This window comes from Staurois parvus, unplaced genomic scaffold (genome assembly GCF_062004578.1).
Source record: "Staurois parvus isolate SC_StPar_1 unplaced genomic scaffold, SC_StPar_1.0 ptg000106l, whole genome shotgun sequence".
Classification (NCBI taxonomy): domain Eukaryota; kingdom Metazoa; phylum Chordata; class Amphibia; order Anura; family Ranidae; genus Staurois; species Staurois parvus.
Window position 1 is genome coordinate 8834429 of NW_028317902.1, and position 20846 is coordinate 8855274.

A 20846-nucleotide genomic window follows, 5' to 3' on the forward strand; every position below is an offset into this window, starting at 1 on the left:
TGCCAAGACAAATTCTGATAACTACTTTTTAAATATCAATTTAAGCATATATTGATGACTATAGAGCTCCATTATTGTTTCTTTTCTATCTATCCTGAGTTCAGCTTTAATTAAACATTGTCAAAATCCTCACAGACGCCTTCTTTTCTGCTCCTGGTTTCACAACAATACATTGTTAGCATGTTTGTGCACATGGCTGATGGAATACTATCTCACATGATTCTCTTCCATATGTGGCTTCAGCAGAGAAGCCCTTATGTTATGCACAAGGCAGGTTAACAAACAGAAATGGGCTGCACCTGTCCTGCTGTACATGCTTAGTTATTCCAGTTATTTTGTAAATCATTATAATAATTTTTTTAAATTAATTTTATTTTTGCTTCCACACTGGTTGTAGTTGTGATTTGGTTTCATTATTATTATTATTAATTTTTTGTTCGCTTCTTACTGGCTGTAATTGTGATTGGGTTGCAATAATTCTTACATAACCTCCATTTTATATTCTCTTTTTATTGGATATCTAAACCCAAGACCAAAATGTAATATATTGCAGCTTACAAGTCCTTGGATATGGTGGCTGCCTTCGTTGTCTATCTTCAGTCATAGTACAGAAAAATACCTGTTGATCCTGTCAAAATCTATGTCCTTGTAACCTATGAGCAGACCTGATATCTCAAACCATTATCAACTTCCCCAGCTGTCTTCTGTGCAATACAAAATAACTCCCTTTTTATATAATATGTTTTTTTTGTTGTGAAGAGCAGCCAGGGGTGACAATGCTGCTCCTCCACAGACAATTGAATGTTATCACCCTAACACCGTTAGTGTTAATGGCAGGATTACCAGGTGAAAAAGGAAGAAAAGCCTGAAAAAAAAAAAAAAGAGAACAAATGTGTTCACCGCATTTTAGGAACAAGCAAAGCAGTTCATTAACGTTTTATATTTAGACACACTTTGATCCAGTCTGAAATGGAAAAAGCCATTTTTAAATGCTGAGTACTGTGTTGCTTTAATGGTCAGTGGGGATCACAGCCTTTCACTTCCACAGTCACGATGCTCTCCATTGGCCAGATTCGGTAATCAGCATGAAGATCATAAGGTATAAGTATAAGCGTAACAGTGGTCCGCATGCTACAGTGAGCACCAATAAATTGTGATCAAATTATTTCTGCTTTATAAACAAAAAAATGGCATTACACCCTAATTGTGATGCTTAACTAAATATGAATTCTTGTGAGTGAAGTCAGCCTCTGGCTTCTTGTATATTTTGTTGCATCCCCAAAGTTGAATTTTGCCGACTTTGTTCCTGGTCAACTTGGAGAATTGTGTCCCCAATCATCTTTTTATATCTTATAGCCCATTTTGTTTGCATTCCTAAGATAAAGTCCAACGGGAAATGGGAACCCCTAATAATGACCCAGTAACTCAGTGCAAAGAAGTCTTCCAAATTTCCTGAAAGATATAAAACTGTCTTGTGGTTTAAAACTCCAGGCTCTACAAATACTGAAATATCTGTATTGGGTGAACTGACCCAGACATTTTTAGCGATTGACTATTACTTTGTTTTGAAGTGAATTATATAATTAAGCCCTTGTGTGCAATTTTTCTTGATTGTATTTTCTTGGTGTACAGATTGTCTGGTTTTCAATTTTTCTCTTGTAAGAATGAGTTGATTCCGCAATATGACTGGCATAAAAGTATTTTTGCGTGTTTTTGCTAGTGTCCTAAGCAGTTTAAAACCGTAACATCTATACGTAAAGTAGACCTTGAAGTAAAATTCAAGGACTGCTTACATTTCCCAGACCCTTCATTTTTCACAAAGCATATATCTCTAGCATGGAGCTTTTTTTTTTTTTTTTCCCCTTCCTCGCTGGTTGTAATTTAGTAGGTGTAAAATGTACATGTAAGGTGAAAAAACATTAGGGGTTGTACTTGCCTCACCCCTGTCTTCCACCTGTGGTGCCTAGGCAAGAAAAACCTCCTACTCCTGGCTATATCCAGGGAATTACAGAGGAGCTGAAATTTTGTAAGATGCTCTTAGGTTGGACTGGTGTTTTTGGTTGTTTTTTTGTCAGTATTTGCATACTTTGCATTCCTTAGGAATCTTTATTTTATGGGTATACTATAAATGTACTAACAGATGACTTTGCAAAGGGGGAGGGGGCCCAGGCAATTTGAACAGACCATGCATTTTACTGCAAGATCTGCTTTAAGAAATCTGAACTAATTTTTGCTTATTTTTGAATGAATTAATTACCTCCTCATTTATTTAGGGATGACCGGATCGCTAAAACTGAGCAAATTCAAGCAAAGCCCAGTGAAGGTTTAGAAGTTCGCAAAGACTCTGAAGAATGTCCAACCACCTCGCCTCAAGCTCCTGCCCCAGCAACAGGACCGAAATCTCTTCTTGGCAAAGGTCCACCAGTTGACTCGCAGGTTAGCTTTGTTTACTGTATAGCTCTAAACAGGTTGGTTGCCAAAAGGCTATGCTATTTGTGATGTAAAAAAGATCATGAAAATTCAAAACCAGATAAAGCATTCTAACTGGGTTTATAGATTTAGTCCGTAACCTATATTTGTGATTTAATGTCTTGTAGACATAGTTATCTCAGATGAATCTAAAGCATAATTTAAGGCAAAACTTTTTAGTTTTGGATAGAGTGGAAAGGGAATAGATTACCTGATAGTTTTTTTTTTTTTGTTTTTTTTTTAAATTGCTGTCTATGCCCTAGTTAGACAGATTAATTTTATTTGTCATGCGTACAATTAATGCGTACAATGAATGTTAAAGTAAAAGGAAATGCCAAATTTTGAGTTGTCCCCAGAAGAGTAATAGAAGGTAAATGCTTCAATGGACACATTCGTTCTGGTAAAAAAAAAAGGGTACTTTGGAGGGATTTTCTCTCATTTCCTTTTTTGGATATGGGACAGGAAGTGAAGGGAAATTTCCCCAATAGAACACAGATGGCAAAAAATCCTCAGGGTTTATATCCCTCCCCTCCATCAAAAATTGGGGGGAAAAACGTTTCGCCTCTAGTTCTACTTTTAGACCACTGTTCTTTAGATGAGCAGAATGTCACAGAATATTGTATCTTGTGATTCTGCTGACATACATTTTAATTTATTCTGTTTTGGTTTTCATAGGATCGGCGCCAGATGCCTCCATCACTTTTGTCTCTTGATAAGAACATCCCACCTCTAATGCAAGCCAAAACTGCTCCCCAACAGCAGGTATCTCTTTAAACCTGTTTCTGCAGAATGTGTTGGTCACTGTAACCTAGTGACTGTAATGTAGATGAACAAACACTGTGCTCATTCTAATTTTACAGGAATGCAGGGGCGGGTGAGTGACTCTAAATGTAGAACGTGTGCGTATGTGGCTGCGCATGGCTGTCAAATTTAGTCCACTCATAGTTACAGTAATTCCCTCCTTTGTGCTTTTTAGTGACTTGCTTTTGGGTTTTATTGCTCTTGAGCTTCTTATTTTTGGGAGGAAAACAAACTTATCTATAGAAAACAATCAAATAATTAACCATATATCTAATTGCAGTGACTGAATACTGGGCTCTAAACACAGACATTCATGTGCCATACGTAGAATGAATATCATATGAAAACGACACTGTGTGCGTCTCCCATGGAGATAGGTGCCTTCATCGGTTGCTGGGTGTTGGGCCTAAGCTCTAACAATTAAATAGAACCAGGGGCGGACTGACCGTTCAAGCACTCGGGCAGTGCCCGAGGGCCCGGGGTCAGTAGGGGGCCCCATGAGATGCCCCTGGTACCTTTTCATTGTTTTTTTTCATAGGCTTTTTTGGGTGTGGGCGAGGACCTAGGGGCCCATCATCCCCTATTGCCCAGGGGCCTCATGAGTTGTCAGTCCGCCCCTGAATAGAACCCAGGCGTTTGCACGCTGTGTTCTCAGGTTCATGGCAATTCTGTGCACAGCTTTTTTTTTTTTTTTTTTTTTTTTTTTAAATTTTAATATGACTACTCCTGGGGCAATGAAGACTTGAAATAAATGGGCCCTTTATCCAAAGAAAAGCAACGTGTTCACTTTAAAGCCAGCCCTTATACTTGCCCTACCTTTCTATCCTTGCTGCTCTGTTTTTCTGTTTGCCTGCTGGGGCAAAAAGGAACTTTGCAGGCTCCATGTGATGACTTATGAAGGGTTCATGTCTACCCCCCCCCCCCCCCCCCCAGGCTGCCATCTTATCATTCAGTTAGCAAGCACTGTCACATTTTTAAGAAAAGGAATGTGAGTTACATCCTCTTCCATAACCACAAATACAAGGTTTCTAGTCTCTGATTGGCCAAACAGCTGGTGAGTTGTTGGGGATGACAATAACCTGTTTCTTTGCATTAAATGGACAAAACATGGGTGGACTTTGTGTGGTGCCTTTTATTGTACTTTTTAATAAGTTGGGTCTCTAGTGAGAATTGAGCCCAGACATTCTGCTTTTTGCTAGCTACAGAAAAAAAAATTATTACGTGCAAAGCTATTCTATCCAACCTCAAAGTTATTACCTCCAAGTAATGCTGTCCATACTTGATAGCTGTTTCAATGAAAGGATCACATCTTTGACATATTGTTAGATTAAAACTGATCTAAATGATCATTCCAACCAAAGAAGGGGTGATCCATTTTTGTGAAAAGCAGATTTTAATTTGACCAAACTGATCTTTTCCATTGCTGAACAATTATTTTCAAGGAAAAATTTGCTTCAGAAGTTTAGCATTATATGTATGGCCAACAGAGGTAACTGTTGATCCTTAACCTGTCTTAAGTTCTTCTCCTTGTCTAGATTAGAGCTAGCAAAAGTGTGACCATTCCAGTGCAGTCAAGATTTAGACAAAAACAGACTATCGGAGTTGCTTTAATTTGTATGCTCTGTCTCCATTGTTTAGCACCCACCTCAAGGTCGCTCAGGTGCCCCATCAAGACCAGCACCACTACAGTCCCGTCCCAGTGAGGATGAAATGTGGAAACAAAGACGTCGACAACAGACAGAAGTTTCTGCCGCAGTAGAACGTGCCCGCAAAAGACGTGAGGAAGAAGAAAGGAGAATGGATGAACAAAGGAAAGCAGCATGCGCGGAAAAACTAAAGCGCCTAAATGAGAAATTTGCAGTGGCTGCTACTACTGCTACTACTACTGCTACTACTACAACATCTACAGCAGAACCTGACAAACCAGCAGCTGAAAAATCTCCAGAGGAAAAAAATATAGCTGAAGAATCCTCTCAAGATTCTGTCCCTAAAGAGGAGCAAGCTATTGAAAATGACCAGCTTATGAAAGAAATAGAACAGGAAAGACCAGAGACTCCTGTACAACATGAAGAGACAAAGGAAGAAGTTCTCTCCAATCCTGATCTAGAGCTTGTACAGGAAGAGGGGAGTGTACCTGATTTGGAAGAAAAATCTGATTTAGGTATTCTGTTTCTGATTGCTTTTATATCCTATTTAGCTGCTATATAAATTATATACAATATATGTGTAGCAAAGAACAGTTGTGCTGAGCACTGTTTTTCATGCAGAATGCTAGCCATCTAGAAAATGCTATGTAATGGACCTGTGTATGTATTTTAACCACTAGCCAACAGGGCACTTATACCCCCTTCCTGCTTTCAGCGCTGTCACACTTTGACAATTGTGCGGTCATGCAACACTGTACCCATATGACATTTTTATCATTATTTTGAGACAGATAGAGCTTTCTTTTGGTGGAATTTAATCACCTCTGGGATTTTTATTTTTTCTTAAACAAACCGAAAACCACTGAAAATTTTGAAAAAAAAACTTTTTTTCTTAGTTTTTGTTATACAATTTTGTAAATAAGTGATTTTTCTCCTTCACTGATGTGCGCTAATGAGGCTGCAGTGATGGGCACTGATGCGTTTACATGTGATCAGCTGTGATTGGACACAGCTGATCACATGACCGAGCCGACATCTTCGGCTCTTTCCATGATCCGCTGTGTCCGAGGGACACAGCGCACCGGCGATCGTTGTGCTCTCCCTGAGCCGCGCATGCGCGGTGAGAATGGAAGGACGTCATATGACGTCCTATCAGAATGAGAGAACCACCTTGTGCCCGTCATTGTACTATATGGCGGGCGGAAGGTGGTTAAAGGTTAACTTTGTTGCCGTAGTCGTACAGTGCAAGACACGGGTTGATTCCTAGACTATGGGGTTATATGTTGCTAGCTTCAGGTGATTGGACACTGACAAAACCTTTGCTGGGAACTCCTACCCCAAGCCCCCTCCCCAGAGTACCCATTCAAGGCCTATACACAAACACTGCTAAAGCTCCCTAAATCGGGCTCCCTCACAGACGCCCAACATGTGGCCGGTTTGACAAAATCAGAATTCTCTGCCACTATGTCTGTTCCATTCCAAAGGTTATCACCATTTCTGGAGTCTAAGGATACCAACACCTATAAATGCTCTTCTGCCTCTCCTCCGCTAATTAGTTTAGATGTTATAACCTGACTACCTAGTGCATTTCCATTTGCAGAAGGCATGGGGATGCTGCTGATTTTCTTCAGTTCCTCAATTTTAGTTACTACTTCAGCTTTTGACAACATGCTGGTTATTCTGGACTCATTGGTCAAAGAAGTGTGTTCTAGTCTCTGCATAGATACTTAGTGCTGCTAATTTCCCACATATTCTTCCAAGCATGAAAAAAAGCTATTCCTAGGAAGCCCTTTTGTATTCTTGATTAATCCGATTGGGCCTTTTATAATTGCCCCAACTTGGAGAGGTTATTCCCTTCTTATAATTTGTATGCCTTGTTATCCCATGGAAGGGGAGCTTAAAGGATAAGGTCACCTTTTTAAAAAAAAATAAAATAAATGCACATCTTTTTGCAGGTAAGAAAATGGGCATTTATTTTTTGATTTTTTTTTTTTAAATATATATATTAGGAGCCTCTAAAGCTTTGTACCTGCAATCAGCAGATCACGGGTGCAATGCAAGGCTCCTACAGACAGTTGGTGAAAGCTGTCTGTTCATACCTCATACTGGCAGGTAGTTACACGACAGAAACCATCAATTGACTACCTAGAGCAGTCAACAGCGCTCTGTTAGTTGATTGAAAACTATAAGCAGTCAGCCGCAAAGGTTTTCCCATTCACTGTGACAGCGAGTTCAGGGAGAAGATCCACAGCTCATTGTCACTAGAGGCAACAGATCGGGGAGAGGCTGCAGCAGTGGGAACACGTTACATGTAACATGTTCCCAAAGGTGAACTTCTCCATTAAAAAGAAGTGGACTTTTCTTACTGTGGGCCTGACTATTCTTGCAGTATATAATAATTTTTTTCCTTTACTGGGCCAATACCACAAAAAACCCGAGTGAGGCGTGTCAAGGTGTTGTCGAACATATTGTAACTGGGCTTTTTTTGTGGCAGTGACACCGTAAAGGTTTCTCTAACCTTTCTGCTCATTTTTGTTCAAGTATGTTCGTTCTGTGCTCTTTGAAACAACCACACTGTATTTTTCCAGAGCAGTCTGTATTTCTCCTGAGTTTACCTGTGGGCTTTTCTTTGTACCCCGAACAATTCGTCTGGCAGTTGTGGCTGCAGTCTTTCTTGGTCCACTTTTCCACTGATTAAGTAATTGAACAGTACTAATTGGCATATTTTTTATTTATATATATATATATATATATATATATATATATATATATATATTGTGTGTAAATCCTCTTCTCTTTGAGACATGTAAGGTTATTATTGGCACATTGGTATCCCTCAGAATGTGGGTGCCCATATCTGTCCTGGGGTCTTTTCTTGGTATCCCCATTGTGGGACACAGACCACCACCTCTGAAAAGAACAGTCACCATAGGCCTAGACAGACAACTTGTTGAGAGGCTACACACCTCCAAGTGTCTTGCTTTCATCAGGTTGCACAGCACGTGTAGGCCATGTTACCAGCATAGCTCTGTGGTAGAGAGGTCCACAGCGTGGTTGCCGTTTACTCTGATTTGGATCTAGTTTATGAGCAGACCTGTGTCTGCCTCTAAGGATCAGGTAGTCCCTGGCCTGGTCACTCAGCTTTCCTCATCAGTCACCTGACAAGGACTTTTTTCCCTATCCTGTGAGGCTCCTTTCAGTTGAGAATCATTGGGGCTGCATTCTGGATTTCCATAACAGCTGGTTCCTTCTACATCTTGGGATCCCTATCTAGTTGGGTGACCTGGTTTTAACACCATTGGAAACAATCTAGGTACTGCTGTGTCTTCACCTTCCAAAGCAGGAACCCTTCTTGATTCCCCTCAAAGCTTTTTGTCTTTTTTTGTTTGTTTTTTTTAAGAGCTTTATTGTCATATGCACAAATATATACAGCATAACAGAGCTGCAAACACAATTTGTGGTACAAAATCTTAAAGGGAATATACAAATAAGAGCAAAAGCAAGTCCGCAAGTATTATCCATTTCTACCAAGACATTGCACAATGTAACACAACCAAATGTCTAGTCAGATGTTTTCTGCAAAGCCATACAGTAAATATAGTAATAAGGATACCATAAGTACATATAGCAGTTTCACATGTATTATATTGAGTGCCCCCTTTGAAGCTTTTGGATATGGAGGAGAGATTCATGGTTGGTCAGTCAGCTCTTGGGCTGTGGACAGTCCCCAGTTCTCTTAGACGTTGTTGCTGTGTGCCCGCCCCTTCAGTTGGACTCTTTTTGGGCATCTGAAAAATTATTTCCTGTGTCACTTGAGTTGAGGGTTGAGAAAAAAGGATATTTGTACTCAGTGTAAAATTTCCTGAATTCCATTGAGGCAAACAGGTCAAACACCTCCCATGTTTATGATCATGCTCTTGGTACTGCTTGCTACAAAGTAAGTCATGCTGGGTAGAGGAGGAGTTATCCTGGGCTGCCTTACATATTTTTGTTTGCCGTTCTCCAATCCTGTAGGCAGCAGTATGACCCCACAGAATTGACTTTCTTTATCCATCAGTGGACAAGAAAATACTTTTACAGTGATATTTACTAAAAGTATTTCCTATTTAAACCTAGTAAGTATAAGTTAACACTAATCAGCCCTAATTTAAAGAGGAGTTCTGCACTGGGAAAAGGTATTTAGTTTATATTTACTTAAATAATTGCATTTCCATGTTCTGTGTACTGTGGGAGACCAGATATCGGGAGTCCTGGGTTTAGTAACACTTTAATCAGCTCTAATTTTCTCATAGGAAATAATTATAATGCACAGAATATGGCAGGTTTTGTTGGAGCTGTGCAAAATGTTCTATAGCCTAAGTACACTTTATAACCCAGGGTGGCAATCCTGCTCTTCTATAGGTACAGTACAGTTAGGTTAGGACAGTTAGTGCATTACGAACAGTATTACCAGGTGGAGTTAAAGGTGAAAACAAAATACAGCCACCGTTTCTAAAGACTGGTCAGCTTATATTAAATGTTTGTACTTTTACATACTTAAATATACCCAGTTAAAATGCGTGATTATGCTTCAGCCACATTTTGAGTAGCCATCTGTCTTTGGCAAAGAGACAATTCTAAAAAAATTATTGTAGACCTAGATCTAGATTATATAGAAGTTGTCTCTTGGCAGATCCCAGCTGTTTGATTTACATGAAAATGTTATCTATCTAGTTTCATCGTCCTCTTGCGGTTTAATCATTTCTTGTGTTACACACTGTTAGAGATGACCTTAGTGCATTTAATTCAATTACAGTTCTCTTAAAGATCTATATTTTAATTCCAGTATGTAATGTAAGCTTTGTATGTTGTGTTCTTTTTTTAAACGGTTTCTTTTTCTTCTTTTCATAGTTGAGGAAGAGCCACCGTTTACAAGAAAAGATAGTGTTTCCAGTGACCAAGAAAATTCCCCACCAGCAATACCTGTGCAGTTAGCAACACCTCCGCCTGTCATCCAACAACCTTCACTTCCATCTCCTGTTAGTGCTCTTCCACCTGCTCCCTCTCCAGTGCCAGGGCCCGTTTTGTCACATGATAATGACTCAGAAGCTGGAACCCAACCACGTCCTTCTGTTTCTTCTGGGTACTCTAAACAGTTTCAGAAATCTTTACCTCCAAGGTTTCAGCGACAACAGGTACTCCTCTACCCATGTTTCCTGTCATACTGTTGTGTTGAAATTTCCTCTACCATCTGTTATGATTTCACTGTTTAACCCCTTGATGCCCACATAACCCAAATATTTGTCCTCATGGTACTGGGCTTTTTTCCGTGGAGCCGAATATTTGCGTACCTGTCTTTGTGCTGAGAGCGCTCCGCACGGCGCGCTCCTATCACAAAGACCGTGGTGTCACTGAGAGCCCTGGGTCACATGATTGCTGTGATAGCCTCTGATTGGCTATCACAGTGTTCAGTCACTGTGCAGCCCGGCCCCCTTGTTTTTTTGTTTTTGTTTTTTTTTTTTCTCTCTCTCTATGAATGGAGGAGAGAGATATATTTGTATCGCTAACTCCTGACATAGAGGGGAAAAAAATGTTTGTAAAAAAGAAAAGATAAATATTAAATAAAATAAAGAAATAATACCTAGATCAAGATTTGATCTAGTTCAGTGCCAGGGTTAGTGTTTGGGTTCAAAGGTCAGGGTCAAAGGTTAGGATTTTTTTTTTTTTTTAAATGTCAGTGTGTTTTGGGTAAAAAAAAAGACAAAAACAAAATGTACACTATTGTTTCTGGGCTGTACTATGGGAACAAACAACAAATAACATACACATATATGGTATCACTGCCATCGTCAAGAGCTGGAAAATTTATTTTGGGTTGTTCTTTGGTGGTAGGTTATGGTAGTAACGAGAAACACACAGTTAAATAAAAAAAGATTTTTTTTTTTTTTTTTTTTTGGACCAATCAGGAGATATCCATTACCATTTACCACCAAATGAAAGCCCAATTTGTCCTGGGAAAAAAAAACAAGGTATAATTCACCTGGATGTACAAAGTAGTTGTGATGATATGTATGGTTTTACTAATACATGTCAACGTTGCAAAATTGTGCTTAGGCATTTAGATTTGTTTTACCCTTAGACGTGAAGGGGTTAATGGGCTTGTGCTGTTTGTGTTTTAGGAACAGATGAAACAGCAGCAGTGGCAGCAGCAGCAACAAGGTGTACTCTCTCAGCCAACTCAGTCACAGCCCTCTAGCAGTCCTGTTCCTCCACCACAACACAGGCCACTTTACCAGCCTTTAGGACCCCATCCTCAGCATTTGGCTTCCATGGCTTTTGATCCCCGCTGGCTGATGATGCAGCCATACATGGATCCAAGAATGATGTCTGGAAGACCAACAATGGATATGCCACCTATGCATCCTGGTAAGATTGTTTTTATTCATTGTTGTTTCTTTATTTGTGATGCTGAATATTTACACTAGTTACCCTATCATAAACAGTAAAATGTAACAGGCATATACATTGGTATGCTAATCAGGCCAAAATTAAGTTCACTATTCCCTTTATTTACAGGGATGATACCAACCAAGCCAATGATGAGACGGGAACAGATGGATGCTTCAGCAACTGCTTCTGAACCATATGACCACATGGCTCGATCTGTAAGAGACCATGGTGTCCCGCTATCTGAGCCTCGCATGATGTGGGGAGCAGAGTCTTACCCACACTCAGACACTCCACAAGTCTCCTCATCTGCAAAAGAATTGGAGGAGCCTGAAGATTATAGGTAGAGTTGTATGTTTGTATTTTCCTGTGTACACACACAACTTGGAAGATTTCTGTATTTGTGTAGGGTTTGTGTAAGTTTAAGCATATATATTTTTAGAGAGGAGCTAACTTAAGGACCTGGCGATATTCCCGAGTGTAGCTCGGGGTAAAGTTTCAGCACCACAAGCGGTAACCCCGAGCTACACTCGGGAATACCCTGCAGCATTGCTCCGGGATCCCTTGTTCACTTACCTTGTCCTGCGCTCCCGCGATGTCCCCCCTGCAGCGTCCCCGGCAATGTCCTCTGGCCAATGCCTGCATCTGTCTTCCGAGTTCCGTTCCCTGCAACGTCAGGACGTACGGGGACGGAACTGGCAGGAAATTTAAAAATGTCAAAAAGTGACATTAACTAAATACACTAAAATCGCATAGTAAAGCACTACTGTATCAAACTATTTCACATACATTTTGTCCCGAGTGCTTTGTCCTGTGCCCTGCCTGCATATTTACTGTTCTTTCTGCCTGGAAACTGAGAAATGTCCATGGCGTCCAAAAAGCGTCTCTTTAGGTCAAAAGCGGTTTTAGACCGGCTAGAGAACAGTGATAGTAAATTAGAACTACTTGCAGAATTAAGTGATAATGATTCGTGGGGAAATTCGTCATCAGACACTGAAAACGATTTTGTGACTTTGCTCAGTGATGTGCAAACTTGGAGCTATATTTCAAATTTCAGTGTTTTTGGTTTGATTATATTATTGAATTAAATGTATTATTATTCAATTATTATTTTTTATGATTATTTATTAAATTATAATTTATGATTTCGTGTTTCAAATTTTATCATACCCGGGATGTTTACTAGACTCTTGTTCGGACAGATTTCAGTGAGTTATTCCTAAAAATTACAGGCCTACAATAAAAAAAAAACTACATATTTCCATGCAAAAAAATGTCCCGCTTTGAGCACAGAAATACTGACATAATCAGACCGCTAGGGAGATTAAGTGCAGACATTTAAATAGCTGTGCAATCTCATGTTTTTCTTGTGAATGACTATTCAAATTACTAAATAGGCCTCAAAGGTTTCACATAAGTGTTTTTGATGCAAACTTTCTGTTAAATGTGTATATATACCTACGTGACTTCTGGAATAGTTCTAAAAATGATTACTTTTTATTTTATTTTTTTTTGTCAGGTCTGAAACCTCTGTGGATCAGGACATAATATCTGAAACCTACTCAATGGATCGTATAACTTTTGAATCACAACACAAAACTGACTTTTTCTCGAGATCTCGAGAGCCTGAAATTCACAGTGCACCTATAAGGCATCCAGAACCTGTTCAGTTGCCTCAGGCAGAGGAACAAGACACACGACTTTCCGGGTTTGATCAAACAGAGAAGCAGGCCCCCTTAGACGATGCTTCCCACATTGACATCCAACCTGTCTTGACCAGAAGTTTATCCAGTGAGTCAGCACACACTGTGAAACAGGAAGAAAGGAGGACAGATGCTGTGACAGCAACTTCTAAAGTTTCTGCTAGACCTCCGGAACCTACAAAAGAAGTAGTGGAAGAAAAACCAAGAAAAGAGAGTTTTCAGAGCTCCAAAGCACCTGAGCTTCCAAAAATAGAAAAACCTTTCAAACCAAAATCTGAAACAAGGTGGGGTCCAAGACCTGGTTCTCGCAGTAGAGAAGAAGGTATTGATAGACCCATAAGGAGATCAGGTCCTATCAAAAAACCTATTCTTCGGGACATGAAAGAGGAACGTGAATTGAGAAAAGAAAGGGAGGAGGAGAAATTTGGTCAAGAAAAAATAGTGAAACAAGAGAAAGTAGAAAGAAAACCTTTACCAGCTCAACCAACATCTAGCCCTCATCACTCGGTCAGTAAAAATGAACAAGATAAGCAATTGTCTGAAGCTTCCACTCTTCCCAAAGTACAAAATGCTAACACCTTACACTCAGAAAAGCCAATAGAAAGCACATCTTCTGAAATTACACCTAAACCAGTTTCTCAGCCAGCACCACCTAGCCAGCCAAGTAAGGAAGAAAAAATTGTACGGGTTGTCAGCAAAGAAAATAAGGAACCTCCCTTGGATAAACCCAAACCAGATTCAAAACCTTCATTGGTTTCACAGACCAGTTCTTCAACAATACCTCATCGAAAAGAGCCTCTGCTCCCCCCAAGAGCTTATAGGAAAGAGGCTAGGGACAGAGACTGGTTTCCTGAACAAGGTTATCGTGGAAGAGGGCGAGGAGAGTACTACTCCAGAGGAAGAAGTTACCGAGGTTCCTATGGAGGGAGGGGGAGAGGAGGCAGGGGTCAAAGTAGAGACTACCCACATTACAGAGACACTAAACCCCGTAGTGAACAAGTTCCTCCTGGAGCTGTAAGGCGCAGGGATGAAAGTGAAACTCGCAGTGAAAGTTCAGACTTTGAAGTTATGCCTAAGAGGCTCAGGCAACGTGGGTCTGAAACAGACTCTGACAGTGAAGGCCGTGAAAGTGCAAGTGACACACCTTTATCAGATAAGGAAAGTGCAAGCAGAAGCAAACCTCGCAGAGATGACCGCTCTGAAATCAAAAGGGCACCTAAATCTGTTCCGGTTTTAAAATCTGATCCTGGGGTATCAAGGTCAGAGGTTAGACCATCTGAAAGACACTTCTCTAGAGAAGATGATTCTAGAACAAAACCTGGTTTCTTGCCAAAAGGAGAACCTTCCCGTAGAGGCAGAGGAGCTGGAAGTTTTCGTCGTGGGGGAAGAGAGCCTGGCATCCGTACATCACGCCCTCCACCACCACGAAGATCTAATTATAGGGATAACCAGTGGATGCCAAGACAGCAGGAATCAAGACCACCACCTCCTCCAAGACTCGATGAAGGGGAAAACAAACAGGAACATCCAACTTTACCTGGAGATAAAAGGCCGCTTATTAAATTTGAGCGCAAATTTGATCCTTCAAGGGACAGACCGCGACGGCAGAGACCAACACGTCCACCAAGACAAGATAAGCCTCCTAGATTTAGACGATTAAAAGAAAGGGAAAGAGAAGATGCTGGGAAACCTGTTGAGGTTACAGGATCTTCTAATCAAGGAGTGCCTGTCTCTAATACGGTTCATGAACTTCCCTCTGATTTCTCTGGTAACAAAACTCCAGACTTGTCTAATCATAATTCCTCTGACCAGGCCAATGAGGAGTGGGAAACTGCTTCAGAAAGTAGTGACTTCAATGAGCGACGGGAAAGAGATGAGCGGAAAGCTGCCACATCCACCAGTATTCAGTCACCTGCCACTAGTAAAGCTGCGGATGGCTTGGCTCAGTCGCCACCTAAAAGAGAGAGTGCCAAAAGAAGTTTTTCTAGTCAAAGACCTGGCATGGATCGTCAGAACCGTAGAGGAAATACTGGCACTCCCAAACCTAGCAGGCATTATTCTGGGCCCAGGAGTGAACGACGGAGTGGCACTTCACTGCAGAGGGGAAAAAGAGGGTAAGAAAAATGCTAAATCTTATTTTAAAGAATATCTAAACTCAATATTTTATTTTCCTGATATGTTCTTGTTGTACCATACACTTTTGTATGAGAAAATATACGGTTTTCTTTGTGTGAAAGCCCTGGTGTTTCCTATTAAAAACTAACCACCTAGCTGTACTGAGAATCCTACACCTACCACTGCATAGCCATTCACTGGGAAGATCATTGTACTGCTGTTTCTCCTCCCAGCTCCTTATGCAGCTGAGTGCAGAGGGTATGTAATCGCTTATTAAAAACTGGGAAGAATTGTATTTAAAATGCGTTTTTTTTTTTTTTTTTTTTTTTTTTTGTTCTATGCTTTACACAAATGTTTTTGCCTTTCATTTCTATTTTAAATTGAATGCGTTCTTTTACAAGGTGAGGGTGTACATATACTTTAAGATCCTAAAGTTTTTGTTTTTTATGTTTTGAATGAATAGCAATAGAACCCCCTTTTAGGATTTTTATTGCTGTGTCTCCGTTATGTGATAGAGGGGGGGTGCCGGTTCTGATTATGACAAGAAGGGAGTTCTCACTTTGAAAATATTCTTTCTCACTTCCTGTTGTGCTTGCACTTTCTTCAATAGAAGCCTGTTTCTTGAGTGTGAATACGATCAATGCACAACCAGTTTGTTCTTTTGCTATAGACTAAAGCCGGTACAGGCTCTGAAAAAGATCCTGACCATGAGGTCAGGATCCACGCAGATGCCTGCACTGGCAGCTGGCTCAGCCTCTCAGCAAGTCGCTTGAAAGCCTGAGCCAGCCACTCCTGCCCCTCCATAGCCTGGTTCTCCAGTGAATTCTGGAGGGCAGAGCAGAGAGCCAGTGACTGACAGTCACTGTCTGCCTGCTTACTGAAGGCTGAGAGCGATCAACAGTCTTTGATTGCTCAATCTTAGAAGCGGCAGGGGCCAAATACAGCATTGGATCGATGCTGCATCCACCTAAGAAAGTATGTAAAGTTTGTTCTTTTTTCAAACCTATACTTCTTTTTAAATCACCAGGACTAGGTTTGAATTGTATTCACTACAGTGTAGACTTTTTGCGCTAAAACTAAACCACTTAGAGCTCAGTCTCAGGTGTTTGACCAGTTTACATCACACAACAGTACTCACTTTTTACTGCCTCTTCCGCCTAGAGCCCCTAAAAAGGTTTTCAAGCACTATCTGCCACCCTTTTGCCACAAAGATGCATTACAGGACAATCTCCTTCTGGACACATTTGCCCTATATTTCATACCCCACTCTGTGAGTTTTGCCATAGGGGATTACCCCTCACACATAGCTATGGCAGAGGCCAGGTGAAGGTTAAAATCCCTCAACAAATATCTTCAAATTCCAAAATCTCACATGGAATCCACAAGGTCTTTGCCATGTGTTCCCCTTGTCTCTCAGAGACAAGGATATTATATGGCATTCATAGACATCCAAGATGCCTATCTGCATGTTCCCATTCATCCATCTCATTGGTGCTTTCTACACTTTTCCCTGCATATCTAACATGTAGTTTTGGATGTGAACCTTCAGTAACATTGGGGCAAAACAAGAGGGTGTATTGGCCAATGGCTTAGTCCACCAGTCACCTGCAATTAACGTTAAAAAAAAATGATTTTTTTTTTTTTTTTTTTTTAAAGCAGTTGTTTTGTATCTGATGCATTTACACAGTTCACATTTTATCTGTTTTTCAATCAGTCCTATAGATGACCAGATAGCTGGCATGAATGCAACAGATTCATCTGGAGGCAGCAGCACTGTCCACAATCACCATTACCACACTTATCACCAACATTCTGATGATGGAAGTGCCATTGCACCATCAAAGACTGTCAAAGATTCTTCTAGCAAAAAGAAAGACGAAGCCAAGCTGGTAGTAAAAAAGCCGAAGGAGAAGGTGGATGCGTTATCACAGTTTGACCTGAACAATTATGCAAGTATGTGGTTTTCAGAACAAACATGTAACACACAGTATCTCACAGAAGTGAGTACACCTCTCATATTTTTGTAAATATTTTATTATATCTTTTCATGTGACAACACTGAAGAAATGACACTTTGCTACAATGTAAAGTAGTGAGTGTACAGCTTGTATAACAGTGTACATTTGCTGTCCCTTCAAAGTAACTCAACACACAGCCATTAATGTCTAAACCACTGGGAACAAAAGTGAGTATACAAGCTGTACACTCGCTACTTTACATTGTAGCAAAGTGTCATTTCTTCAGTGTTGTCACATGAAAAGATAGAATAAAATATTTAGTAACAATGTGAGGGGTGTACTCACTTCTGTGAGCTACTGTACATATGTTTATCTAAAGCAAAAGTGTGTTTTCTTTAAACCATTTCATTTTTTTGAAGTGCATTTAGCCAACAAAAAGAGTATAGAAGTGCCAGAGATGTTTGTCTTGAAAAGGTTTCCACCCTCTGATGCTCACCTGTACAGCACCCCCACCCGCATCCTTAACCTCAACCTGCACAAAATACCAGGTACATCCAGGTATAGAGGGAGCACTATATCTGAGCAATTAGCACATGATGGAGGGGATGATGTCACCTTTAGGCTGAGACAGAGTTAAAAACAGCAGGGGATTGCTGGACTAGAAATCACTAGAATAAAATCCCTGACCCAGACCTGTTTGCTATATGTTATTTATATATTTATAAATATATAAATTTGCTATACGTTACGAGACACAGTGCATAACCTTGTATGGAGCGGTTTGGTAACATTTTGCCCTCTACTGGAAAAATCCAAGCTGCAGAAAATCCAATACCTTTCCTGACTTTTACATTTTGTTGGGTTATTAGTTTGGGGCAAGTAATGTTTGAAAACCTTACAAACTGTGAAAGAGGAACCTAATCTTCTCAATAGTTGCTTGTTTTGCCACTTACAATTGAGACCTATCTTTCAAACCATTTCCTGAGCCCCCAAAATGACAAGGAGCACTATAGACTCTTGCTGCTCCTTCTCCCCCAGAAACACGTCTTCACTGTATGGCATCCTTCTGCAACCTAGTGATTTCTGGGTTGCTTGTGCTAAAAATCATACCTGGGAAAGGGTGCACTTGATGGGTGGTGGCGGTGCCCAGGTCCGTTCCTCCTTATTACCCAGATAAACTTACACAAGTACATTGCAGTTACTTAAAGTGATTGTAAAGCTTTACATTTTCTTTTCATTAAAATAACAAATATGTTATACTTGCCTGCTCTGTGCAATGGTTGTGCACAGAGCAGCCCCAGTCCTCCGCTTCTCTGGTCCCTCACTCCTGCTGAGCGCCCCCATAGGAAGCAGCTTCCTGCAGGGGCACTCATGCATGTTGGGTCCTGAGCCAAAGAGTGTCCGTATATTTAGACATTCAGCCCCACCCCCTGCTCTCTACTTACAGGTTTTGACTGACAGTAGCAGGAGGCAATGGATCCTGCTGTTTTCAGCCAAGCCTGTGAGACAGAAAAGGGGAGAAGATCTGCTGTAGAGGTGCACAGCACTGGATTGAAATCCGCTTAGGTGAGTATTTAAAGTGTTATTAAACTCACAACAGTAAAATCAGTCTGTATATGCAGTAAAGCATGCTTTTTATACTCACTGTGGAACCTAAGAGGTTAATCCTGTGCATTGTGTAAAAAGGCTGTTTGAGCCTGACTTCTCTAATGAGACATATATTTTGTGGAGGCAGTCTGCACATGCTCAGTTAGGTGTGTATTGGCAGAGAGGTTTTTTTTTTCTTGGGAGCGTGTATGTGATCAGCCCAGGGTCCAATCAGCACTGTCCAGACAGAGGTAAGGGCTCTGCATCCTCCTAGAGCAGAATGAAAACTCCTTCTACAAGCTTTAACATGTGGTCTGCTGGACACTGATAAGTCACAAGACTGCTTTAACTGCTGATGAGAAAAGGTATTTAGCAGTTTATATTTTCTGAAATAGTTGCATTTCCATGTACTGTGGGAGACCAGATATTGTGAATGCAGGGTCCTGGGTTTAGTAACACTTTAAGGGGGGAGCTACTATTAAAAGTTTTTTTTACTTTAATGCAGAGAATGCATTAAGGTTAAAAAAAAAAAAAAAAACCTTACCGTTAGAACCACATTAACTCTGCTTAGAATGGCTTGATTTTGTAGAGACTCCTATTAGTGATTACTTTGTGCCCCAAGGGCACATATTGGGTCCTCCTGCCCACATGTAGGAGGCTACTGGAAACCGTTTATTCAGTACATAATGTAATAGGGTCTGCTCTAGCACTGGACTCCAGAGCATGCCTTTTTGGGTTGCTGAACTCTTGCCCTAAGGAGCCATCTCTTCTACTCTTGATTACTCGGAAGCTTCTTGTTGTATAAAACCTGAAACCCCCACCTTGGTGGAATGGAATAGTAATGTCAATGCTAGTATCTTATTGATTTATATGCACAGAGGATGTCCAGCGAAATGTAGTAGAATCTGGAATAGTGAATTGTCATGCAGAAACTCTATCATCTGATCCCTCATAATTGATGGTTATGAGCACTTTAGCACATGACCCCTATATGATTCCTGGGTACCTATTGATGGATACATTTATTCCTATATTCTACTTACCAACATTACTCCTCGTGGCTCGTTGGAAATGTGGTCCTGACCTTCCCCCTGTGGCCCCACTACTGCATATGGTGCTTCTATTGCCTGTATGCCTACTTTGGTTTTTAGAATTGTACTATAGTGTGTCATTTGCTCCTTCTTTTCGCTTTTGTGTTTGTCCATTTGTTTATGGAGCCTTTTGTTACATAGTACAATTGTATTGTGACAAACATAGTTTTAATAAGCATATTGAAAAATAAACAATACTTTCTGAACCAAAACCTTTTTTTATAAACCATTTATTGTATTTTTCGCTCCATAAGACGCGCCTAGGTTTTAGAGGAGAAAAACAAGAAAAAAAGTTTCTGAACCAATGGACTGCAGACATGGTCCCGGAAATGACCAGAGACTGCGGACACAGTACAGGGGATGACCAGAGACTGCGGACACAGTACAGGAGATGACCAGAGACTGCGGACACAGTACAGGAGATGACCAGAGACTGCGGACACAGTACAGGGGATGACCAGAGACTGCGGACACAGTACAGGGGATGGCCAGAGACTGCGGACACAGTACAGGGGATGGCCAGAGACTGCGGACACAGTACAGGGGATGGCCAGAGACTGCGGACACAGTACAGGGGATGGCCAGAGACTGCGGACACAGTACAGGGGATGACCAGAGACTGCGGACACAGTACAGGGGATGACCAGAGACTGCGGACACAGTACAGGGGATGACCAGAGACTGCGGACACAGTACAGGGGATGACCAGAGACTGCGGACACAGTACAGGGGATGACCAGAGACTGCGGACCTTTGGGGAGGGAGGGGGAGCAGGTACCTGAATTTGACAGGTACCCGCTCCCACTTCCACGGAGTTGTTCTCCCTTTAGTGTGGACACCTGGCTGTAACAGCCAGGTGCCCACTGCGCATGCGCGAGAAGCACTGAGCTTTGTGAATGGCCCGGTGTCTTCTGGGACCTGTCATGTGTCCCAGAAGATGCCGGACCATTCACAAAGCGCAGCGCTTCTCACGCATGCCAGTGGGCACCCGGCTGTCACAGCCGGGTGCCCAAACTAAAGATGCCGGCGTGGGAAGACTGTGCAGCGTTG

General features: G+C 41.1%; 1 protein-coding gene across 4 annotated transcripts in view; it reads left to right on the forward strand.

The window, feature by feature from the left end:
- PRRC2C (proline rich coiled-coil 2C) overlaps positions 1-20846 on the forward strand; it is a 119356-nt gene that overhangs the window by 60531 nt on the left and 37979 nt on the right. For all 4 annotated transcript variants that reach the window (XM_089671555.1, XM_089671558.1, XM_089671556.1 and 1 more), the window contains exons 10-17: positions 2274-2436; positions 3145-3231; positions 4909-5431; positions 9807-10090; positions 11075-11321; positions 11472-11685; positions 12862-15159; positions 16875-17113. In XM_089671555.1, the coding sequence (XP_089527681.1) occupies positions 2274-2436; positions 3145-3231; positions 4909-5431; positions 9807-10090; positions 11075-11321; positions 11472-11685; positions 12862-15159; positions 16875-17113 (4055 nt within the window). The remainder of the gene's footprint in view (positions 1-2273; positions 2437-3144; positions 3232-4908; positions 5432-9806; positions 10091-11074; positions 11322-11471; positions 11686-12861; positions 15160-16874; positions 17114-20846) is intronic.